The sequence below is a fragment of the Nylanderia fulva genome, unplaced genomic scaffold, assembly GCF_048542155.1.
Source record: "Nylanderia fulva isolate GAGA-0341 unplaced genomic scaffold, ASM4854215v1 Scaffold12, whole genome shotgun sequence".
Lineage (NCBI taxonomy): Eukaryota > Metazoa > Arthropoda > Insecta > Hymenoptera > Formicidae > Nylanderia > Nylanderia fulva.
In genome coordinates, this window is record NW_028189409.1 from 2051043 (window position 1) to 2078214 (window position 27172).

Consider the following 27172-nt stretch of genomic DNA (forward strand, 5'->3'; position numbering starts at 1 on the left):
AATAACGCGGCCTGTATATGGGCGACATGTGTGTCTTCGGTCGACGTTTTTTCGTGTTTATGGCGTTTCGACTATTCAGCGATCACGAAACGTTGACACACGTGCGATGAAGCTTCGACGAGATGTTACAATTTACAGAAAAAGGACAGAGAGAGAATAATTATTCCATCATTATACGCAACGATAAATTCGTCCCGTGACATATTTCCAGAACGGCTTTGCTGATCTATTTTTAACTCGGGTTCGCATTTTTAACTCATACATCCGATCGCAAAAATATACACTGAAAAATACGATTCTTCGTCGGGAATTATTGCGGATTACCTAACGATGACAAACGGCGCCGGATTACCGACTCTGATTTCTTTCGCTAGATTAAACTGTCTTATTATCCATTTGAAATGGATCCAATAAGTTCTTGGAGTACTTTGATAAATAGTTACGATCCCAGGGCGGATCATACGAGGCATTTTCAAATAAAGTCGAACATTTAGAGTATGAAGTATATTCAGACGTATGTCAGAGAATTCGATTTTTTTTTTAAATATTAAAATATCGGAAACATAAATTTGGCGAACAAAAAAATTTAATTAAATTTCTCACTTGTTCCTTTATAACTTTGCTCGAACTTTCCTTATGATTGATATATATATATAAAGTTTAGAGTATAAAATATCCATATGTATGTCAAAGAATTAGATTTAATTTAAAATAAAATATCGGAAACCTAGATTTGGCGAAGAAAAAAATTTAATTAAATTTCTTATTGATTTCCCTAAATATATCCCGAGAATTTATAGCTCTTCTAATTCTTTGTTAGTGGAAACTACGATTTGAGGCAATAATTTTTAAGTTTTGACCGCGTTGAGACAAAGAACGAATCAAACTTACCAAGTTCTCCTAGAAAAGAACCGTATGTTGAAGCCTCATAAAAGAACGACGAGATTTTTCGAGTGGTCCATATCTCAGACCGTAGGACCACAAAAACCGCGCACAACCATGCGTGACAAATGGTGAACACACGCGTAAATCAAGTTTATTCTGTCCAACGTAGAGAGAAAAGGCTCTAGCAAGACGATAGAAATAAAAAAAATATAGTCACGCCTATCTTACATATAAATAATATTCAATGATCGTGAACGATTTGCATTGCAAATGCCAGCTAATTCAGGGGTTTGCAAATTAATTGTCTGTGGCAATTCGGTAAATTTTTATTGAAAATCAGTATATGAGCTCGTTGGAATTTTGCGCTTGACTGATAAATAATCGTAATAAACGAACTGCGCTACTTTACCATCCCATTTATCAAATCTAATAGTAGCCTGCTGTCACGTCTTTCATAATTTACTTTGCAAAAAAAACATTTTTTATTCTGCATATTAATAAATATCGAAAAAATATGTATCTTTATTTTTAATTTGAAATATTCTAAATTTTGTATATATTTCCATTTTTTGATTAATTTATTTGCATTCTTCGAAAAAAGTTACAATTTTTTCTACATTAATACATTTTTATTTAATCTTCATTCGAAACTTTAGATGCATGCTTTATGATATTTATATTAATAAATAGAAAGAATATGTATTTTTATTTTTAATTTGAAATATTCTAAATTTTGTATATATTTTCATTTTTTGATCAATTTATTTGCATTCTTCAAAAAAAGTTACAACTTTTTCTACATTAATACATTTTCATCTAATCTTCATTCGAAACTTTAGGTGCATGCTTTATGATATTTATATTAATAAATAGAAAGAATATGTATTTTTATTTTTAATTTGAAATATTCTAAATTTTGTATATATTTCCATTTTTTGATCAATTTATTTGCATTCTTCGGAAAAAGTTACAATTTTTTCTATAATACATTAATACATTTTCATTTAATCTTCATTCGAAACTTTAGGTGCATGCTTTATGATATTTATATTAATAAATAGAAAGAATATGTATTTTTATTTTTAATTTGAAATATTCTAAATTTTGTATTATATATATTTCCATTTTTTGATCAATTTATTTGCATTCTTCAAAAAAGTTACAACTTTTTCTACATTAATACATTTTCATTTAATCTTCATTTGAAACTCTAGGTGCATGATTTATGATATTCTGACATTAGCGCGGGCTGAATACTCCGCGCACGGGAAAGTTACACGGTTCGAGAATCGCGTGTGCGGAAACGCTGACTTTGGCTGAAACCCGGGGCAACATTCCTGTATACATACACACAAAGTTGTAATGTAATCTCCCCGTCCTCCCAGAGCGTTCTCCAGCCCCAGACCACGGTAGCCCGCGCGCGATCATCGGCGCGCACGTGTACCTCAATTCGCAGACGTATCCCGGGCTGATTCTGGCGCGCAAAATTTTCTCCGCGAGAGGAGAAAACCGGTTGGCGCGGCCGCGAGAGATAGAGACGGCCGTCCGTCATGCCGCATTTTACCTCTGGCCGAGTGCATCGCATCGCCACGATCCGCCGCACGTGCAACATAATCTCTCGCTGTGTGGTGTGTCAAGTACAGCAAGCCCGCGTTATCAGCCGCGCAATCTGGATGCACCGTGAGGAGATGCATATCTCTCTCTCTTTCCCACCCTCTATCTCTCCTGTCTCTCACCCCCGTGAACCCGGCGAGATATCTATCCAAGTTCATTGTCATAATAGTCAGCTATATTCTCTCTTCAGGGCTGTCTTTGCTGAAAAAAAAAAATATTAAATTAATTGTATTAATTAGTAAAATAAATTTATTTCAATACTGCCTAATAAATTATTTGTTTGAAACGAATAAATATTTATTTGGTTTGAAAAGAATTTTCTTATATCAAATAAATATTTTTCTTCGCTGAAAAAAAATATTAAATTAATTGTATTAATTAGTAAAATAAATTTATTTCAATACTGCCTAATAAATTATTTGTTTGACACGAATACATATTTATTTGGTTTGAAAAGAATTTTCTTATATCAAATAAATATTTTTCACCCCCGTGAACCCAGCGAGAGATATCTATCCAAGTTCATTATCAATAGTCAGCTATTCTCTCTTCAGGGCTTTCCTTGCTAAAAAAATTATTAAATTAATTTGTAAATTTATTAATTAAAATAAATATTTATTTTAATACTGTTTTATGAATCATTTATTTGAATCTAATAATATTGATTTGATGTGAAAAAATATTTATTTGATATAAGAAAATCCTTTTTAAAATATATAAATGATTTATTTGGCAGTATTGAGATAAATATTTCTTAGTTTAATAATTGTTTGCAGCGCATCTTTGTAACTAAGCCTTAAATTAAAATTCTAATAAAATCAACTCTATTTAAAATTAATTGAAGAATTTTTATTAATATTTTATTTCCACAAGGCTTAGTTAGTTTGTAAAAAAAACCCTCTATTTTCAATCGCTTATAACTCAAAAGTGATTAGTGCCTGAACATTTTTGCCGAGGAAAAATCGTCTCGAAATAACCTGAGGAATCTCTCCTAAACAGGCGATTCGCGAATTTCAGAACACCCTGTACCCAATGACCCGAATCCATCGCATTCGAGGGACAACATCACTACCCAGAGTAGAACAATTCAATGCAAACTTTATTCTCGACGCTGGCCAACAAAATAACGCTAGTTCTCTGTTGAGCGGACCAAAAACTCGATATCACAAAATCACCGTGAAACTCAATATCGGGGCCCGCGGAGTCGAACAACGAGGGGTCCTAAATGGAAATTTATTGGCGCGTGATACAGGGTCTAACGCAGCTCTCGCGTGAACTCACGCACGTTCGGGCTCTGCCCGATGAATAACGAATATACGTTCCCGTTCCATTTCCATGTCGGATTTACCGGCCGAAAGGATTACCAATCACGCGGCCATGCCCACTCCTTCCTTAATCTTCATCCCACGACCTTCGTTTTCTCATTCCCTTACGTTCGCTCGTCGTAATTCCGATGTCATCGGAGATTCGGCCACGGTGAAATTGCGATATGGCGAGTTGGAAGCTATCGGGGTGGCGAATTACGAGACCGGTGGTGTAATTCCGTTGAAAAAAAGATCAATACATATTAAGTTATTACGAGTAATTTATGAGTCGCCAGTGAAATAAAAATAAAAATATAAAATGTGTTAATAAACCGACCACAACTGTTATTCTTTAGTTATTTATTCAAAATTTAGACAACGTTTCGACCTTAGTTCAGGTCCTTATCAAGTCTGCTAAGAAGTAAATTGACACTTCTACATAATAAAATTTATACTAAAATTCGTCCTACGTTTGTTGGACATTAACGTCGTGATATTAGAAGTTTCAGTTAGTTCGTTTTCTATTTTAGTTTTCTAATTTTAGTATGAATTTTATTATGTAGAAGTGTGTCAATTTATTTCTTAGCAGACTTGATAAAGACCTGAACTAAGGTCGAAACGTTGTCTAAATTTTGAATAAATAACTAAAGAATAACATTGCCAGTTGTGGTCGGTTTATTAACACATTTTATAATTTTATATTAAGTTATGATTAAATCTGGCTAGAATTTTAATGAAAAATGAAGCCTTTCGACGGAGTCATCAAAATATTGATTTCTTCCCAAATGTCTAATGCTGCATATTTTAATTCTTAATGAAAATGCTCGTGACAAGGTCCTCCTGCGAAGAATATATATTATCCTAGAATCGCTAGAATTTTAATGGAAAATTAAGCCAAGTTAAATTAAACCTTTCGATCGAGTCATCGCCAATAAATCAAAATATTGACTTCTTCCCAAACGTAATGCTGCATATTTTAATTTTTAATGAAAATGATCGAGGTGCGATCCTCCTCCTACGAGGAATATATATTATCCTCCTCTTGTAAATATTTATTTATTCTTCTCTCTATATAACACATCTCTCTGCTTGCGCGGTTCGAATCTTTATTCTCGATCTCTTCCTCTTCTTTCCTCTTCTATTGTTCTTTTTTTTTTTATTACGTCGGTACAAAGTCGCATCCGGAATACCAATGATTGCACATACAGTGACTCGGTGAGTTATCGCTACGCTCAAAGGTGAAAGTCGCATTCGAGAATGCATTATCGACACTCGCTACAAATCCCTTCCAAAAAAATGACACAAAAACAAAGGCGACCCATAGATAATAATAAATTTCAGAAACAACATTTCCAGATTTAACTAACGGTGATGAACTGTTTTATCTCCAAAGCACGCATAAATTACATAACAAGTTTTCTATCTCTGGTAGATCAAAGTGGTAATCACAAAAAAAAAAAAAAGAAATCCAATCGACGATTAATTAAACTTCTACTCGGTACGCGAAATTGATATCTCATCCACCCGGCGATAAAAAGGTAAATTGTCAATTAATTAATTGCCGAAGCTCCTCTTCCAAGTGATTATTCGTAACTTTCTTCTCGTCCCAGCGGAGGCGCCACACCTCGTGAAGCTTCACGTGAAGATCCACAGGACACGAGCTCGCCATCAGATATATAAAATCGCTTCACGCTCTCCGAGCACGGGGGATCCCGGGCATTCTTTTCCGCACGCTCCCGCAATTTGTTAAGCCGTGAATGCTCGTAATGCAGTCACGCGTTCACCTTGAAAGTCATCTTCCCCTTCGTATAGGAAATACAACTCGAGAGGTGACGATTTTCGTCTTCTCGCGTTTTCTCGCCTATTAAGACGTCGATAAAAATTCATCATTTTTGCACCCTTTGCTTTTTATTGCTTGACTAGAGTAATAAATGCTTTTCACGATTAAAGTACATAAAGAAACAAAGCGCGAACCTACCGATTTTATGTCTAAAAAATTTTTTTAATTAAAAAATTAACAATTCTTTTGTTTCGCAATTTTTACTGTGATTTCCGTCCTGTTTTATCGACAAAATGTGAGGTTAGATAAACTATAAATCTATTTATTAGCTATACGAATTGTTTTTTACCTGAAATTAGAACGCTCCCTCTTTATTAATATTAATACTTTAATTTGTACAGGAAAAAGATCTAGGTATCAATCTGTATAGTCTCATATATCTTGGTTACAGAATTATGAATTCTAAGCATTCATAATTTTGTAATCACAAGATCGATGAATCTTTTTTCTGTACAAATTAAAGTATCGATAATAACAAAGAGCGAAGCGTTCAAATTTCAGGTAAAAACAATCCGTATATAGCCAATAAATAGATTTATAGTTGATCTCACCTCACATTTTGTCGATAAAACAGGAAGGAAACTTGGGTTAGCTTAGGATCCCCTTTATAAATTTATATCGTAAGATGAAATATATATTAAGCTAGTCCGTACTCTTGCGTTCTCCATTACACGCGTCACTTCCGTGCGATCGCGGAGATGCCTTCGAGGAAGCAAGCTCGAGCGAAGACACGTCCATGCGTTTACATGCCAGCGGCGGTACAAGGCGCTTGCTGTTACACGAGCCTGAAGATCTTGTCGTTGTGCGAGCGTTAGCCTCGTTTCTGGACCCAATCGCTCGACCTTTTTTTATTTTTCTTTTTATTTTACTCAAGCTGCCGCTTCCTCGCCGACGCGAACCGGCCACCTTGGCGAATCGTTTGTCAGGGCGATCAGTCGCGACAGTCGAACAAGTATGAGATCGGATGGCGATCGCTTAGACCAACGCGAATTTTTATTGAGGGTGAATAATGACGCGTGTCTGACGTTTGTCCTCCGCATACTACTCCTGACAGTACAATATTATTTCCTCTTCTCAGTCTTAGATCACAGTCTCTCATGTTGTTACAGCGTTTTTATTTTTTTATCAAAAATTAGATCCATTTATTATATCCATGTAATTTATTATATATTTATTATATTTATTATATGTTGATCTTAACGATATGTTTGTCTTTGATGTAACAAAATTTTTTAAAAATCATAAAATAGTTACACATATTTCAATTAAATAAAAAATGAGGAATCACAATCTCTCATGTTGTTACAGCGTTTTTATTTTTTATCAAAAATTAGATCCATTTATTATATCCATATAAATTATTATATATTTATTATATGTTGATCTTAACGATATGTTTGTCTTTGATGTAACAAAATTTTTAAAAAATGATAAAATAGTTACACATATTTCAATTAAATAAAAAAATGAGGAATATCTAGGATCTGTCACTCTAATAATAATTCGTGTCGATATTTCCCGCACATCACAGATTATCTGGAAAATTATCGAGATAAAATTGTCGGAGAAGTAAAAGACTGACACTCGCGAGGACATTCTCGTCTTTGTATCTTTGCGGTTAAATGCAAATCGAAGTGTTCCGACTCGAGATTCGCAAGAGCAAACGCGACAATGCCGGCTGTGTTCGAACTCGCGTCTCGCCATATTCTACACTTTTCGTTTTCTTTCGAACGATCTCGCGCCGGTCTACATGGTATCGCGATAGAGAAAGCGCACTTGATGCCACTTGAATCGCTTACCCGAGCTTTGAACCTTTGTACAAGCTCCCGACTTTCCGTACGAGGTCCATATTCGATCGGAGAAAGAAGATCTCTAAATAGATTCTAGGTTGAGGTTCTGGTTCTGCTAAATAAAACTGCAGAACTCTCGTCGAGTCTTTTTTTAGACTTAGAACCGCGGATCATAAAACAACGAATAAAGTCTCATTATGAGAGCAGAAGATTAATTAAAGAGTATTATTTAAAAAAAAAATTAATTCCTATAACATTAAATTAGAATTAAAGTTTTTATTACGAAAAAGTTTTTTTTCAGAAATTTTAAATTCTGTTTCCCATCTTTAGTTTTTTTATTTTCATAAAACTGGTTATACTTCTTAATTAGAACATGATAACTCTACTGGAGACAGCTTAAGTGCGCGCAGCGGGATATCTTCGAGAGTTGTGTCTTAGTAGATCAATACATTTATCGTAACTGATTGCAATTAAAAAAATTATACACTTTCTTGAGTCGAGTTAAAATGCAGACATTTGTGAAAATTTATCGTTACATAAAAAGCAAAAATATTATTGATTAATTAACATTATGTTAATGAAATGCTTCAGTATTCATTATACTTTTATTTCTTTATATTGATAATAAATATATTTTTTATTGAAAATAATATTAACTGTTTGATCCATTTTTCTTCTATTAATTTTTTCTTATTACAAAAATATTGTCATATATATATAAAAATTTTATTTCTATAATAATATATTATATAATCACGCATGAGAGACAAATTTATCAGATGATACAATTAATCATTAAAATTGTAGTATTGCTCGCAATCTATTATCAAATTGCGAAATGACACTCTAGATTTATTGGAACAAGAGGCGCTTAAAGCTAGAACGGTATTCGATTTATTAAACGCGTTTTGGATTTATTAAAATGAGAGAACTGAATGGTCGTACATGCATTTATCACAAATTATACTAGACCGCACAATTTTATATGCGTATTGCGTCCATTGAACAACGTGCGCAACGTTGAAATTACACGTTACATGATATATCGTTGCATGATTCACCGAATCTATTATGAAATATAGTTATTATCCACCCGCGGCAAGGTGGATTATCCGTGATGCGATCCTAAATCAGCCTGCTCGTTATAAACGAAATCTCGCCGTGCCATCTCGTTTATTCGCGTGCATCGCAAGGAAGAAAAATCCTATCTTGATTGCGGAGTAAAAAATACGCGTGTGCGTTTAACCTGCGCGAATAATTCATCTAATTATACGAGTTTTTGTCGAAGAGAAAATTAAGCTATTTACATAATTAAATCGATTGCAACAAAGCGAAACAAATTAACGCAACTAATTATGAAAAATTAATTGTTATGGAAATGTCAGTCAGGGAGAGAACATTTTATTTTTTAATATATTTATGGTTAAATCTTTCTATATTACATTAAATTATTTTGCTCGATTTTTGACAAGTAAGTTTTATACAAATGATAAAACAAAATAAATTTTATCATTTGTATAAAACTTACTTGTCAAAATAATTTAATATAATATAGAAAAATTTAAACATAAATGTAGGTATATTAAAAAATATAGCTTGCTCAAGTATAAAAAATAAAATTTAAAAACTGCATATATTTTTAAATTGCTTTAGAGATTCGATTGAATGAGGAAGAGAATACGATGGCGTAAAATCTTGAGAAGAAATTCTCAAAGTTGTAGGAGTGAATCGGGAAGATTCGCATATAATTTTCGCCAATTGCTGCGAAGATTAAAGATCAATTAGTATCGCATGATCAATGGCTGTGCTTTATCTAGAGATGTCAGAGGTCTCGATGTACTAATGAATCTGGCAATTAGTATACACTATATAATATCAGACGTGTATATAATATCTATACACTGAAGAATATTTATAACAGTGCAGCATGTATACTATTATATCTGTGTTGTTACTCTATTCTTTTTATTTTACAATGCCATTCAAAAGTAACGTACAAATGTATCCGATAATTAACTGATAAATTAGATATATTACTTTTGAGCCGGTTGAATTACTGCTGGGATTTGCCCCATCGATTACTGCCATTAACCGTTTTATGTCAGCTTGATAATAATTAATGCCACGCTTATTATTACCTTTCGAGTGTGCCATATCCGAATGTTCTATATTTGAAAAATCAATAGAAACTTTATACAGAATTTGTAATAAAAAAGAATGAGATTTATTCAAATTTTTGAAAAATGTCAACAATAAAAAAATTAAATTATTTCGTTTCTTTTTTTTTTTATGAAAATAAATTAATAAATATAATAAATTAATTAATATATAATAAATAAATTATAAATAAAATAAAATAAATTATATAATATATAGTAAATAAATTATTACGCTACATTATAGACTTGCACTAAAAAATCACACGAATTTAAAATTAAAAGCATAGCAAATATATATTCACATCGGAGTTTACGTGTATGCGAGTTTCAGTTTTGTCGTGTAAATCAACTTTTACGACGACAAAATGCACACGACGATATACAGTAGTACGACGAGAGACCAGCCAAGAGAAGTAATTTCGACAAACACGGTGTCCATAGATCAAACTTGGCGAAGGACTCGGAGCAAAACGATGCAGTGGAGAGAACAGTGTGTTTTATCGTTCGGTAAAAAGGATAAGCGCGTGGCTTAGGTATATTTACGATGATGAGAAGAGTATCGCGTCGTATAATGATCAATAAGGAAGACTCTCCGTTGTTCGCCGAGTCCGTATAACATAATAATTTACGACGTGTAAGCCTGAAATCTCGCGGCGTCGATAAAACTGATAATTACGAAATATTGCAGCGCGCTAATGGCCCGATAATTTGCTCGGTCGTGCAAAGAGAGAGAATTTGTAAAAAAAAAAAAAAGAAAAGAAAAAATGCGTCCCATACGCAATAAAATTCATACATCGATAACGTGGAATGTCGCGCAAATTTCAACCAAGGATCTCGCGTCTCAATTACGCGGCTCGCTAAAAAACGCTTTATTGCCGCACTGCGGTGCACGTGCGATGATTAAACCCGTTAAATATCCGCAGTGAAGAAAATGCGCGTGTGCGTGCGTGAGTTTATGCAGTCGCGAGCTCTTGCAAATTATAACGAAGCTATACCGGGTGTCCCAGACTTATCGGATCACCTGGTTCATGAGAAATTCCTCGATTTTTCGCAAGCTCCTAATTTTTTCCGCATCACACATCTTTGTAACAAGCCTTAAATGCAGCTGTTATCTAAATAAAATTATCTAGATGAAATTTTGGCATCATTTTGTCTATTAAATTATGTAGAATAATATGCACATAATTTGGTTTAGAGTCAAATATTTAAGTAATAGAACTCGAGCAGCAAGCGATAAAAATTTGTAAATGAATATATTTCTTTCATAATTTATTTTTTTACAACTGTGTTTCCATAAGTGGTCTCCAAAATATAATCTTATCTGGCTGAATGAGTTACCTAAATAAATCGCCATATATATATATATTTTTTTTTTTGCTCCATAAAATATGAATTCCTTTAAGAAGGAAGAAAATGAATTTTCTTTCACGTGGAACTTAAAAATGATCTGCGCATCGCACTCGTTCGTGCTTCGCGGATATATTCAAATCCGCGTTTTACCTCTGTACTGGGATTTGATCGTTCGTGGGTGAAAAGACGAAGGTATCCATCTCTCTCTCCGGACGAAGGGACCCGGTGCATCGCGTGTCCGTAATCGGAGGCTGCGCTTTGCGGAGGAGATGCGGTGCGCCTCGGGCGCTTATTTGCGCATAACTTTGCGAACTGCCTCTCCCGACGGAGAGAGAGATGCACCGGCTTAAGTACTGTTAACAGGTTGACCGTCGTCGTATACCGGAGTCATAGAGAGGAGGCGAGCGTTTTAGCCGGCAGCGTCCGCATTCGAGGATAAACGCGATTCTAATGAATGGCTGTTCTGTTTTCTCAATTTATGCGCCGACCGTCCGGGAAAGACCGCAGAGGAGAACCACACATGAGAATAATTATAATTACCGCGAAAACGCGCGCGCAAAATGAGGATCCTCGGAGCGGTGATTAAGCGGAGGATCCTCTCGGTTTGTTATGTGATTAATCGCTCGCATATATTTTTCGCAAACACGCGCCGCACTTTGACGTTTCATCCTAAGTAAATTTCTCGCATCAATGGTGGTATTAGTATTTCAATCATTTTCATCTATCCGTGATCTCTGGGATAAATTATTATGTAAACATTCCAGGTAGCATCTTTGTGAAATTTATTTTATTTTTTTTTCTTACTTTTTTTAGGTTCCTTTTTATTACAAACGCTCGATAAAGTATATAAAATTGATGATAATTTAAAATTAATTTTTGACAGCAGGAGTTGTGTAATAACACCGATTCGTAGTCGTGAAACACGATTGTAGCTTTTCATCCTAAGTAAATTTCCCGCATCAATGATGGTATTTGAATTTCAATCATTTTCATCTATCCGCGATCTCTGGGATAAATTATTATGTAAACATTTCAGGTAGCATCTTTGTGAAATTTATTTTATTTTTTTCTTACTTTTCCTAGGTTCCTTTTTATTACAAACGCTCGATAAAGTATATAAAATTGATGATAATTTAAAATTAATTTTTGACAGCAGGAGTTGTGTAATAACACCGATTCGTAGTCGTGAAACACGATTGTAGCTTTTCATCCTAAGTAAATTTTCCGCATCAATGATGGTATTTGAATTTCAATCATATTCATCTATCCGCGATCTCTGGGATAAATTATTATGTAAACATTCCAGGTAGCATCTTTGTGAAATTTATTTTATTTTTTTTCTTACTTTTCTTAGGTTCCTTTTTATTACAAACGCTCGATAAAGTATATAAAATTGATGATAATTTAGAATTAATTTTTGACAGCAGGAGTTGTGTAATAACACTGATTCACGATTGTAGCTTCTTTTTCATACGGAATAAAATATTAAACCATGACAAGATAATAAAAAAATTACATAGATATTAGAATAAATATTTAGAATGATGCATATTTAAATATAAATCTGTTCTTGAGATCCGCGACCTCATTTCGGGCACTTTTTCGCCATCGTGCGCCACCGTCGAACAGACCAGCCATTTATAATGCCTCGCCTTAACAAGATTAATCGCTCGAGAGATTCTCGCGATTAATTGATCGATGTCTCGCAAAAAACTGGCGCCAATCTTTTTTTTTTTTCCCTCTCGATCATCCGAAATGCGATCGTTATAATAATTTGTGGTCCTCTCTTCTTGCTATGTTCCAGAGCGATTTTGAACCGCAGTGTCACGTGTTTCGCACCAAGCAATTGCGCAAGCCCCGACCATGTCATTTGTGCCACCAGGCGGTCATCAAGCAAGCCTCCTGCTGCAGAGGTAAGTCGATAACATCGTTCCCTTCAGGGTACCAAGTGTATAACAGCTCTGGTTCTCTCTCTCTCTCGTCGGTAGTACTCTGGAATCAATCGTTGATACGGAAGCTCCTACTTGGCGGGAAAGTGCCGGTTAGAAACGACATCGCTGCGGGGGTCGAAACTCGATATTTTTCCTCTTATTATTATCATCAGCACTATTGCTGTTATTAAGTTTCACCGCGTGCCTCAGATTACATCGAGTGACTATTACGATTAATGAAAAAGCGCGCGCTGCGCCACGCGTGAAGATTAAATCGGCCTAATTAGCGACGTCCGCATCGAACCAGTAATTAGCATGATAGTGCATTAACATAACTCATACATCAAAGACGTGATTGTGATGTTTAATACAACGATGGCTTTTCATCGATCTGCATTGAATCGAATTAAATCAGGGCTTCGTCTATATTATTTGTCATTCGATCAAAATTTTATTATAAATCTTATTAAAAGAATTAGATGTCATATTATCGCGAAGAGATTTTTTTCTTAGAATTTACCCTGAAAGTATTCAATGTGATATTGGAAGAATTTTATAAGAGTCTCTCTGATTAATATATTATATTTATCACAATAAGAAATATTCATACATAGTAAAATTAATCGAACATATTTTATATCTTATTGTGTAGAATATTACTATTTTTATTGTGGTAATTATTAATCAGAGAAACTTTTATAAAATTCTTATCATGATTTTCAGGATAGAGAATTTTCTCTTAGAACTTACCCTGAAACAATAAGAAATAGTAATATATCTACATAAAGTAAAATTAATCGAATATATTTTATATCTTATTGTGATAGAATATTACTATTTTTATTGTGGTAAATATTAATCTGCAGAGAAACTTATAAAATTCTTATCGCGATCTTCAGGATAAATTCTAAGAGAAAATTCCGTCTGTGAGAATTATTTAAAAATTAAACCGCGATTGAAAAAATAATTTCTACATCTTTTTTGTTTCAGTGTGCAAGTACATCTGCCATAAGACATGCGAAGACAAGGTACGTGATGAGATATCTTTTTAATATGTTGTTGCTCTTGATTTCTCTTCGACGCGCGTAACAGATTCCTGATGGCGAGCGTTCTGCAAATGCAAACGCTGCGATTAGACCGTCGTGAATATGTCACTTCTCCTAATCACGACATTCGTAATCAAGACGCTCCTTCTCAGAAGGTTTATGACAGACCGGAACGAAGAACACACACACTTGCACGTACATATGAAGAGTCCCTCTTCCATAGCAATCGCACTCTTCCACGTACTTCCTGGTACTTAAACAAACCCTTCGGAGATACGCTAAGCCAAGAATTGATAATTGCATACATCGGTTTCTTTGTTCTTAAAGATAAGGAACATTTTAAGAATATTTAAAAAATTTTAAGCTTACTTAAAAAATAAAAAATTACCTAATTTTAGAATTTTACACAGTTTGACATTTTATATGATATATATTTATAATATACTGAAAAAATCATTAATTATTTCAATACTGCTTTATAAATCATTTATTTGAAACAAATAAATATTTATCTGTTTTGAAAAAGATTTTTTTACGTCAAATAAATATTTTTCAAATTAATATTATTAGTTTCAAATAAATGAATTATAAGGCAGAAATAAATAATTAAATTCAATACAATTTTTTTTAGTGAATATATAATATAATATTAAAAGTTCTCCAAGATCTCCACTGTTCGAAATTCGACGTTAATATAAATTCTATAACGAAACATCGGGAAACTAAAATCTCTCTTAACGTCACATAATTTCACAGTCGTTGCACCTAAAAAATGACTGTAGAATTTTACATAGTTTGACATCTTTTATAATATATTTTTATAATATACTAAAAAAAAATTATTGAATTAATAAATATTTATTTCAATACTGCCTTACAAATTAATTATTTGAAACGAACAAATATCTGTTTTGCATCAAATCAATATTATTAGGTTTCAAATAAATAATTTCTAAGGCAGAAATCAATATTTGAACTCAATACATTTTTTTCAGCGAATACATAATATAACACTAAAAGTTCTCCAAGATCTCCTCGAGTCTTGTTCGAAATTCGACGTTAATGTGAATTCAATAACGAAGCATCGGGAAACTAAATATCTCTCTTAACGTCACATAATTTCGCAGTCGTTGCACCTACTTCTCGAGGTAATAATCGTGCTTCTCACGGCCTAGGGGTCGATAGCGCGATAGCAAAATAACACGATTAATGAGTGTAGCTTCCACCGTTCTCTCCACCCATGTACGCGCGGTAAATCTCCATCGCACACATATATATATATATATATATATATATATATATACTTCCATCCAAAAAGTACGTCGATATCTTAACTGATGAGATTCTCTCCGAACGGTTCTTCTCTCTTTCTCTCTTCGAGTCCGATGATGTCTCGGGCGGATGAGCCCGTATATATGTGTGTGTACGTGTTTATGTGCTGGTACATGGATGTGCGCTCCTTACTTGAAATGCGGTGTGGGTTCAGTCACCGGGCAGGGCACGAGCCTCACTTACCTTATACCTTCTTCGTATATATCTCCAAGTACTCCTATGTCACGCTCGCGCATGAAAGAGGAAGAGAGAGAGAGAGAAAGAGATAGGGCCGAACGTACAAGCACGCGCTTGTGTCGAGGCCGAGTGTCGGCGTTGTAAGACTGAATGTTACTGGACATGAAGAGGAACGTGCGTCGGGCACGAGAAGTTGCAGAGCCTCGAAGAGGTTCTCGCTGGTTCTTCCTCCCGGTAAGAGCGGCTGAAAGTCGTTCCGCACTTTTTCTCGAAAGGGCGGATTAACCGTGTCGTTACCTCGGGATAACGGGCGACGTAACGTCCGGGAGGACGACGCAATCCTGGGGCTTTACGCGGATGTCGCGAGGGTAGTTAGTTACCGCAAAAACTTGCTAAAACTTCTCGGCGTCGTTTAGGAAATTACCGGCCATCCACTTTATAGCGTTGCGCGATGAAATCTTTATTTTAATGTATATACATATATATATATATATATATATATATATATATATATATAGTCAGAAAGAAATATTTTTATCGGCTCTCAATATTAAGAATATAAATTCGATGTTTTTTTTTAAATGGGCCAACAGAGCCAAAGCACGAAAAATTAATTATTCGGAACTGTATCTCTTGGTTTGACATCACTAAGTTTCATATATAAATTAATCTCGAAACTTACACATGGAGAAATAGGCGCGAAAAATATGTTGGCCGATTAAAAAAACATTTATATATATATATATATATATATATATATATATATATATATATAGTGTTTTAGAACTGGCGGAAAAGTTTTTGATGGCAGATTCCTGGTATCATTCGGAGACGATTTTTCCTCAGCAAAAATGTCGAGGCACCAATAATTTTCGAGTTATAAGCGGTTGAAAATGAAGGATTTTTTGGAAACTAAGCCTTGTGGAAATAAAAAATATTAACAAAACCACAATCTCCAATTAATTTCAAGTAGAATTTACTTTAATAAAATTCTAATTTAAGGTTTAATTAGACAGATACATGATGGCAAAAATTGGAAACATGCAAAAAACATGCATCATGGGCTTCTTCGACATTTTTGCTGAGGAAAAATCGTCTCCAAATAACGAAATCTACTATTTATGTCAGACACCCTGTATATACGACTGTGATAAAACTATACGGGATAAAACTGGTCGATGTAGGACAAATCGGCGAATTCCTGAAGACTTTAACACTCTCGAGGAATTATTGTAATTGACTGGAGGGCGCGTTTTAAAGCCTGTTACGACGAGGATGACATTCGATACATTATTTCCTCGAAATGTCACGCTGCCCCGAAATCGCCCGCTCAAAGCCGCCGCGAAATTAACGATCGCGATCGAATGATATTTCGTGCGCACGCGAGAAAAATGTCAACCGGGAGGCCATAAACGAGTGTAGTAATTGCCGAGGTTGTCGCGACTATCGTCGATTGATCGGCGAGTCCACCGGCGGCATCCGGTCCTTTCGACATGATCACAAACGTACGGGTCATTAGTAACGCGGACTCATTACGCAAACGATCATCATTTCTCCGTTCCCGATGAAAAACGCATAATTGCGCGCCAGTCGTAAAAATTCCACGTCATATCCGCCGTAGAGGTTTCAGATGGCTGCAACGGGACGAAAAAGATTCGAAAGTTGAGGGAATCGCAAGAAGATGGATAACTGAATGCGTGAAGAATAAAGATCTTTCGAATCTGAAGAACCAGCAAGAAATTCCGTAATCATATAAATTTCACACTTGTAAATGGATCCAAATTAATTCGATCCGTTTCATCGACGCTATTAAGGGAATGCTGCCGTTGTTCTGTTTTACCGACTTTAAGTTAGGTTAGGTTCACTTTTTATTGAATATACAGATTGAAGAATCTTTCGATACAGACTTTTAATTTCATTTTTATTACTTCTGTATTATTCTTTCATGTCATCTCTATTGGGAGCGCCATATTTTGTGCACAAATAAACTGCAGAACTTTTGTATTAAATAACTATTGTTATGAGCTGATGCAAGAGGCCGATAAAAAACCTGCAATTTTTTAACTTTTATTGTTCTTTTATATGAAATCACAGCGGTCCCCGTTCATTATTATCAGTACTTTAATTATGAAGAAAGATTTTTCAATCTGTACAGTCAACAAAAAGAAAAACCCTTGAACTCAAAGTCAATAAAACAGTCATGATCAGCATCCCCTTAAACGACTTTATTCTACGCCACTGGAGCAAAGCGTGCACACTCGTTAGGAACGCGAGAGCTCGCATCAAGTTTATATACGCACACACACGTGGCCTATCGGGAAACATATATATGATGTTTTAAGTTCAAGGCGACGAGAGACGCACGGTATGGATAGCCCATACATCCGAGAATCTCTCCGAGACACATGTGGTGAATTACATCATAATGCGGAGGCGGAGGTAGAAGGAGAGAAGAGGTCGATGGGACAACAACAATCCCGCGAAGAGAGATGAGTCGCGAGCTGTCATGGCTGGGACTCCATGTGACTCCTGGAAGGAACCGGAACCTGCTTCGAATTTCAAAACGCGAACGTGACGCACATGGAATTCTGGCGCAGCGGTTTTTTTTATTCTGGGTGCAATAGACGATCCGGGAGAGCGATGAGAGTTCGTCTTATTGATTGTACCGTTGTGAGAAAGCTCTCGTTTCACGTGGACTTGCGTTTATTATTTCGACATTGATTTAAAGCGTTCGATTTTCTCCTTCGTTGCGGGAAAAGGCGCGAGTAGCTATCTCCCTTGCTTATGATAGAGAGAATTTTCTCTTTGAATTTATTCTGAAAATCAGGATAGTCGTAAAACAATATGATATTGCAAGAATTTTATTGTATAAGGGTTTTGATAATTAATGTTTACCGCGATAAAAATATTGATAAATTCCACTTTTGATTTTTAAATGGTTTTACGAATTGTTAAAAAAATCGGAAAGTATATTCGACCAAGAGTTAAGATGTAAAAATTGTTATATTAATAATGATATAAAATATTATACACGTAGAAAGAATTTTTTCTTAGAATTTATCCTAAAAATTAGAAGAATTTTATAAGTGTTTCTCTGATTAATATCTACCATAATAAGATATAAAATATGTTCGATTAATTTACTATCTACATAGTAAAATTTATTATGTACATATTAATATGTTTTATTGTGGAAAATATTATATAATTATATTATTTTATTAATATTATTATCAGAGAAACTTATAAAATTCTTCCAATACCATACAATTATCATGATTTTCAGGATAAATTCTAAGAGAAAATTATCCCCGTATATAAATAACGATCGCGTGCGGGATATAATCAATATAAGGTTCAACCATGATGCTTTTCACACTTTGGCATCTCTATTGCGAGATGAGGAAAATGAATGATGGGAAATATGACCGAATCTTTGTCAACCTTTTTTATGCGCTTCAGTTTAGAGAATCAGAGCTTAAACATTTTCTTCAACGATATCACTGCGAACTTTTAGCAGACAATGTACAGAGGAGATGCCAGCGCGTTACAATGATATCGCGCGAGATATGATTCTCTCTCTCTCTCTCTCTCTCTCTTTCTCTCTTTCGCGAGTATTGATATCATCAGCCGTAACTCGGCCGCTCCTCCTGGAATTCCAGGCAGAGCGAGTTGAGAACCGCTGACCGAAGCTGCGAGCTAACGAACGACATCACTCGTCGGATATGGAGAACCCGAGGTTTCCTTCGAGATCGAAGGTCACACGATGCACCTTTTTCTCCAACCCCTCTCCTTGTTCTGCTCCTTTTTTATCGATCCCGAAATCTCCGCACGCCCCCTCAAGCTATTCCGCCTGCATACGAAGTCATCTTTGATGATCGCCACCCAGTACCTTCTTCCGAAATATCGTGATATCTCGGGGATCCGTCTTCGACTCCGCTTGTTTTAGATGGAAGCGCTTTCACTCACGAAATTCAACCCCTTTATTCGCATTTGAATACAGCATTTCTATGTAGAATACCAAAATCTTATTGTTAGGAAAGAAGGATCCGTATATTGGAATCTGCAAATCTGCTCGGGAAACCTACATTATATTTTTTTTTTAATAACAGCTAGTAGATAATTTATGGGAGATTCCTAAGGTTAGTTGGAGACGATTTTTCCTCAGCAAAAATGTCGAAGAAGCCCATGATGCATGTTTTTTGCATGTTCCCAATTTTTGCCATCATGTATCTTTCTAACTAAACCTTAAATTAAAATTTTATTAAAGTAAACTCTACTTAAAATTAATTGGAGATTGTGGTTTTGTTAATATTTTTTATTTCCACAAGGCTTAGTTTTCCAAAGAGCTTTTATTTTCAACTGCTTACAACTCGAAAATTATTATTGGTGTCTCGACATTTTCGCCGAAGGAAAAATCGTCTCCGAACGATACCAGAAATCTGCCATGAAAATCTTTTCCGCCAATTCTGGGACATCCTGCATAAGGTTATTTCCAACAAAGTGGAAAGTCTCAGGATCACAATAAAATTCTCGGTAAGTCATATCGGAAGTCCGTGCGAATAATCGAAGAGTCATCATCCGTAACCTTAAACCCCACTAAGCGTTCCTTGTTCTCTGAACCGGTAGCCGCCGACAGTTTCCAGAGAGCGAAGGGGCCCCTTTTAATACGTCGAACCGAGGCTCTTCTCCGGGTGCATCGGCCCGTTGTTGTTGCACCGCGTCAAATACGAAACAGGCGACCGCTACCATACTGGGTGATGTGGTACCCAGCAGGCCTGGGTCTCTTCCAGGTTAGCAAGAACCGGGGAAACCAGACGGTAACATCGTGAGACCTCTCTCTCTCTCTCTCTTCTTTCCTAGACCTGCATTCTGCCGCGCACGGTAGATGCATCTGCAGCTGCACCGATATTAGCCCGAACGGCGAGATTCTCATCCTGTGCGACGAGTGTGAGAGATACCGGGTATGTAACGTAATGGCAGTCGATCTCGGATATCAAGAGGGAGGGAAACTCGAATGCGAGGGAGGACTGCTTCGGCATAAACGCGAGAGAGGTCACGTGAGACCGCCGGGTGAGCGCACGAGGAACGAGAGGGTTCGGTTTGTCGTGATGCCTCGGTATAAGGCACCTTGTGTGTAATGTTCGTTTACTTTGACGAGCCGGGACGCCGGATTATCGGCTTTCGCGGCGAGATCGATTTGCCCTTTGAGATCGAACCCTTCTTCCGCAGCTATGAATTTTGCCAGGCATTTTTTCGGACCTTATCGATTAAGTAAAATTAGTGTAACGGGTAATTCGTCTATTAAATTTAATAGGGGATGAAGGAAGAAATATATTTTGCAATCCCTGTAATAACTTCATTTAATTTTCAATAATAAATTGATAAAAAATTATAACGCTCTTGTATATTAAAATAAAATTGTAAAATTAATGTAAGAACAGGAAAACTCAAGAGCATAAATTATTAGGATGTTAGTGAATATTATAAATTTTTATTACTTCCCAATTATACCATATTAAAACAATTAAAACATATTAATACAATTCAAAAAAATATATAGATTATATATTTCTTATATAATTCCATAGAAATAATTGCTTTATTTATTGGACGTTTTACCGCTACGTTAATCTAAAATGATACCAAGCGATCTTTCGCTAGGAAGAAAAGCCGACCCGAGAGTTAATCACCTTAATTCCCCCTGTGAACTTTATATCCCGCACGCGTGAAATTCTTCATTTCCACTATCCGCTCGTACGATCGAATGCGACGGCGTATAATTAGCGTAATCACACTTTTGCAAACAGGCAGTAATTATTGTGATTCAGTACGTAAGCGACGAATTATATAGGCAGGCGCGTTAAGTTAAACGATCACGACACCACGTCGGAGATGCGAGTTACTTACCGAGATGCAGGTCCCGATACACGCACGTGCATCACCGCACGTTTTCGAATCGCGGAAGGGAAAACGCGATGCGATCGCGTGCGAGGGTTCGTAACGGGATTTCGTCGGACCTAGCTAGATCGAGCGACGCGATCGACGCGGAAAAATGTCGCGGTGTCTCCAGCCAAGTGTCATTCACTGCCGTCACGTGTTGCGCAAACGGATTAATCGTTGATAATAATGCTCGTGATCGGCAGTCGAAATCGCACAACAAGGAATTGCATATCTGTTGAGAAATAGTCTGGTCTTCAATCTTGTTATTTTTCTTCTGTGGTCTGTTCTTTATTTTTGTAATTATATATAAATATATAATTAATTAGATATATATGTAATTTAATAAATTAAATATTTTATATATAATTATATATTTGTACACAGAGAGAATTTTCTTTTAGAATTTACTCTGAAAATCGTGGTAATCGTGGGACAATATGGTATTGCAAAGATCTTATATGTACACATATTAATATTTTTTATTGTGCCCAATACCATATTATCCAACGACTACCATGATTTTCAGGGTAAATTTTAAGAGAAAATTCTCTCCGTGTATGTTTATATATTTTATATATAAACTTATATGATTATATATATTTCTTCAAAAATGTTCATACAAAAATAATGTCTACTTTCCAAAAAAATGAAAGAATAAATTAATTTTATTAAATGTTTTAATGACACAATTTTTCACAATTAACCATGTGACTGCGAACCTTCGTAAACATTTGCGGAACTTGAGCATTTTCTCGAAATCTACGTCTTCCAGTAATATATGCATATAATATAATTGACGGTATCGAGCGGCTGGAAATTCTTGTTCGACCGCCCGCGCACTTCGCGCGACTTCGCGTACGTACACGAGAGAGAACGGGTTATTAACTCGCGGCCACGAATTTTCGAGCGGCTATAGTGGGGTGTCTACCTGCGGCGATAGCGATGGGCTTCGTGCACGCGCGCCGCGGCGCTCTCCAGTCCGCGAAGAGCGCTCCGACGCGAAGGACGTGGGAAAGATCGATCGTCCGGTCTCCCGCTCCGCTTCGCTTCGTTTCCGCGGCGCGATTTGTCCGACGCGAGAAACCGGCTCCGAAAATCGCGCCCGCAGACACAGCCGCGCCACGACTCGACCTTGAAACAAATCATCGCGCGAAATGTCAGCGAGAGTCTGAAGAAATGTCAAGGAATCTCTCTCCGACACGTGCGGATCCAACTATCGGAGCAACGCGAATCGGAGATTTGACAGCTCGCGACCTGTCAAACGTAAACTTGATAATCGCACCTGCTATCCGGACGCAGTGTTCGTGTGGTCCAGTGATTAATCGTAATTCGTGAACAGGACACTCGGTTTCCCTCTCAGCTTCTTCACGTTCTTCCGTTCTTGAAGAAGTTGGATCGTCATTGTGATCGATATCTGTCAGATTTTCCGCGTGGGGTCGTCGAACCCGAAATTAACGACGAGGTGACCTTGAAGGTGCGTCCGAAAATCGAGAGTCCTCGCGAAATCGCGTCAAGGACGCGATGTGCCATTTTCGACAACCGATGCAGGGAGGTGAACGATCCTCGGAGCGTTTCGCCACAGACCGGTAATGGGATACCAGAGGTGACGGCAAGATGAACGGTCACGGTTCCACCAATGAGGTACTCGCGCATTCTTTCTCTCTTTCTTCCCCTTGTATGTACACATATATATCTTGCCGTACGTAATATTTTTTTCCTGTCCCCTCTGTCCATATCCTCCTCTTACCGCGGAATGTGCTTTAGATATTTAAATCACGGTCCGTTCCATTCTTGACTGACAATCTCGAATCGCGGATTAATCCTCCGCTCAAGGTGATCCCCGGACTCTCCAAAGAGAGAACATCCGTAGAGCTCTCTCGTAGATCCCCTTTGATGTTCGGATTCTCGGCACGTCAGATTTCATGTTGATCCTTGTACCGATGCGCGATTACCAGCTGATAAGCATTGGTGGTAATCGCGGCATGCTGCTGTAAAAAGAGAATAACATCGTGTACTTCAAAATTATTCTCGAATAAATACACGCGATATACAGAGAAAAGTCACGTATTTATTTATATTGTATTTATTGTTCGTCATATAAATTGAGGACGCAAACATGAATTTATCTCATCCTAAACGGAGAGAATTTTCTCTTAGAATTAGGTATATATTTCTTCAAAAAATGTTTATATGAAAATAGTTTCTATTTTTCAAAAAAATAAAAAACTTTTGATCAATTTAATTTATTAAATTTATTAAATTTTCTTATAAATTTAGACAACTCATTGATGATTTGGAAAAATTTGCAAAACTTCAGCTTTAGCAGTCTCTTACCTGAAAATCATGATAATCGTGGGACAATATTGGAAGAATTTTATAAGAGTTTCTCTGTGATTAATATTTACTACAGTAATCGAATATATTTTATATCTAATTGTAGATATTTTTATTGTGGTAAATATTAGTAAGAGAGAAACTTTTAAAAATTCTTCCAATACTATATTGTTCATTATGACGATTACCATGATTTTTAAGCTAAATTCTAAGAGAAAATTCTCTCTGTGTACATCCATAAATTTAATTAAATTAAGTCGTTTATTTAAAGCGTCATTAGCAGATAAGCATATGCTAGAATTATTGAAATCCTTAAAAATCCATTCTACTTTGATCAAATGATCTTCTCGACATCACGTATTTACCTATTTACTATTAAGTAAATAAGCGTATTTACTCGTAAGTAAATACACGCGATAATACAGAGAAAAGTGACTACGTATTTATAACATATTTATTGTTTGTCATTTAAATTGACGATGCAAAAATAAATTTATTCTCGTCCTACATGGAGAGAATTTTCTCTTAGAATTTATCCTGAAATCATCGTAATCGTGGGATAATATTAGAAGAATTTGATAAGAATTTCTCTGATTAATATTTAGCACAATAAAAAATATTAATAACATACATAGTAAAATTAATCGAATATATTTTATATCTTATTGTAGATATGTTTATTATGGTAAATATTAATAAGAGAAACTCTCTCTTCAAAAATTCGTACAATACCATATTGTCCTCCGATACTATGATTTTCAGGGTAAATTCTCTCTATTTACATCTATAAATTTATTAAAATCAAAATTAATGAAATTAAATCGTTCATTTAAAGCACCATTAAGCAGACAAGCATACCCTAGAATTATATCAAGCGTAAAAATCCTTAAAAATCCGTTTTACTTTGATCGAATGATCTTCGGAACGGGGTCTCTTGAATAAATAATAAATTTGCATTTAAATCAGCGAGATAACGTCGCGTTGCGTCTTTTTCATATCTGTGACATGCAAATTCTTCTCGGCATCGCCGGCGGACGTGCAAGTGCAAATGTCTGTTATGTATCAAAATGGCGCTCCTTCTTCCCTCGATTTCTCTGTCTTCTGTCGGCTTCGCTGCCGCCTCCTCCCCACGTGTCGCGATTTCTTCTTCTTGTTGCGTTCTAAATTCGCCGCGCGCGCGTATATGTATATAGCTCTAGCGAAGAGGAGAAATTCCTGAAGCGTCTGCTCGGCGGTTGCATTGCGGGATGCAGATGCACTCGCGACGAGACGTTTACGCGGACTCTGAAAAGGCCCCTCTTTCTACCGCAACAATTGTTGCTCAACGACGACTGAAGAGATGCGCAAACGCCGGAGTGCAGTTTAGGCATAAAGGGTTTTCAAGAGCTGTCGTGCGTTAGTTGAGGAATATCGCGATCTCAACCGGCGCGAATTTACATGTCAATGTAGTCCTGAATCTGTGTTGAAAGAAAATCCCGCCGAATAAAATTATCCGGATTCATGAGGTTGCAGAATAGCGAAGGTTGATTTGAAAACTGCGAGAAACAGGCTCCTAATTTCAAAGCTTCGATATACGGAGAGAATTTTCTCTTAGAATTTATCCTGAAAATTATATGTTAATTGTGGAACAATATACGGTATTGAAAGAATGTTATAAGAATTTCTCTGATTAATACTTACCACAATAAAAATAATAAATTTTACTGTGTACATATATATAGTAAAATTAATCGAACATATTTTATATCTTATTGTGGTAGATATTAATATTTTTTATTGTGGTAAATATTAATTGGGGAAACTCTTATAAAATCCTTCCAATACCATATTGTCCCACGATTACCATGATTTTTAGGGTAAATTCTAAGATAAAATTCTATCAGTGTACTTTCTCTTTTTAATCCGTAATTTAATCAGTATCTATTTAATTATAAAAAATATATGTGTAATTTATATTGACAATAGATATTTCTTGGGGCGAATTATTTTTCACCGCATTATTCGCGAATTATATAAATGTCAGACATTTACGTAAAACGTATATTTGTTAGGTATCCCGAGATTTAGCATATTTTGAAATCTAGCAGTGTATATCTAACCGACATTATCACTGTTGAAGGAAAACATGCAATCTCTTGATTCGCCTGTTTATCTGTCAAATCCACAGAGACGATAAATGAGGCTTGATATCCCGTTGTTGTCTCCCGGAGCAAATAATCTCGACACTTTCGCGAAGTGTGCGTCGAATAAAGAAAAAAAAATCTGGTGCGTGACTGCTATCGCATTTAATATCAAGAACACTCGTTTTACATTATACGCCCTGCGAGAGACTATACAGAGTATATACGTAGGCTGAGCGTAATTTTTATGCGTCTCGCGATTCTAGGGAGGTCGTGTTTGAATGAGAGGCGACAGGGGGAAGCGATAAGGTCCATTCTCGATTAGATAACAGCCCGTGACAGGTACGGTATTGTTTGCGCGTCGAAGAAGTGCCGCTTTTGCACGCCGAGTTTTTCCTCAGCCTAGCCGCAACTTTTTTCTTCTTTTTATTGGAAACCAAAAACCGAATGTGGGACACAAAAGAGAGTTCTTCTCTCTCTGATATCGGGCAATTTTCGCGTGCCGAATGTGTACGCATTGTGCGCGATCCAGATTGTTCCTCGATAAAGTGTTTCCTGGCGACCGGCCAGTTTTCCGCGAGGAGCAAAAAAGAAATGGACTCTTTCCTTTTTCATGTGTGTCCACGTGAAATGGTAAAAATTGAAAAACGCGATTACCATATTGATCATTAGCAAACAAATCGATAGCTCCGCTTCCGTTACTGACCGGATGTCCCACGGGCCTTATCTTCTTAAACGACAAAGAAGACTATGTTTGACTATCGCTAGAAACACGCTATTGGTTTTTGATGGTTTGCTTTAACGCTATGTGAGCGCTTTGTCTCGCGTTCACATTTAAATCCATTATGTAGTCCCGCGAAATAAATTTCGAGCTCAAACATTTTAAAAAATTCATTTGTTCTTCTTGCTCTTGGCAAAAATCAATTTTAATTCCTTCCTTAAATTTTGTATAATACTTCCTACACATTTTTGTCTCCGCAATATTATTAGCATAGACTAATGGACGCGGCATAAAGACGTTGAAAGTCTTAAAGTAGGGTTCCTTTCATTTCTATTGTAAATGGCAATTTGTTTCAATGAATGTCAAGTGATATTCGGCCTTGGACTGTCAAGGATTGGAACCGCGAAGATGCGTGTGAACATGTAATGAAGACTGACGTGAGTCCTTGAAGATCCGTCACGCTTAATTTCTGAATGAAATGGGGGACCAAACATTAATAAATTACGGGGATAAAGATTTAATGCGAAGAGAAAAAGAAATCGAGGATCTTTTAAAGCGAGATAATTTCAGATAACAGGAAGTAAGGTGACGAAAACTTTAAAAGAGGAAAGTTTCAACACAAATTT

General features: G+C 36.0%; 1 protein-coding gene and 1 long non-coding RNA gene across 7 annotated transcripts in view; one reads left to right on the forward strand and one right to left on the reverse strand.

Moving 5' to 3' along the window:
• Nucleotides 1-27172, forward strand: part of by (focal adhesion protein tensin) — a 217913-nt gene that overhangs the window by 56745 nt on the left and 133996 nt on the right. For 5 of the 6 annotated variants that reach the window (XM_029309964.2, XM_085490268.1, XM_085490267.1 and 2 more), the window contains exons 2-3: nucleotides 12747-12855; nucleotides 13864-13901. In XM_029309964.2, the coding sequence (XP_029165797.2) occupies nucleotides 12747-12855; nucleotides 13864-13901 (147 nt within the window). Of the gene's footprint in view, nucleotides 1-12746; nucleotides 12856-13863; nucleotides 13902-22359; nucleotides 23013-27172 lie in introns of those variants that run through there. The other variant, XM_085490276.1, reaches the window with a different exon arrangement.
• On the reverse strand, nucleotides 1811-7517 carry LOC146724714 (uncharacterized). The gene is made up of 2 exons (XR_014926544.1): nucleotides 7443-7517; nucleotides 1811-2700 (listed from the first exon to the last, which is right to left on the reverse strand). It is a non-coding gene; the product is annotated as an uncharacterized LOC146724714 (long non-coding RNA).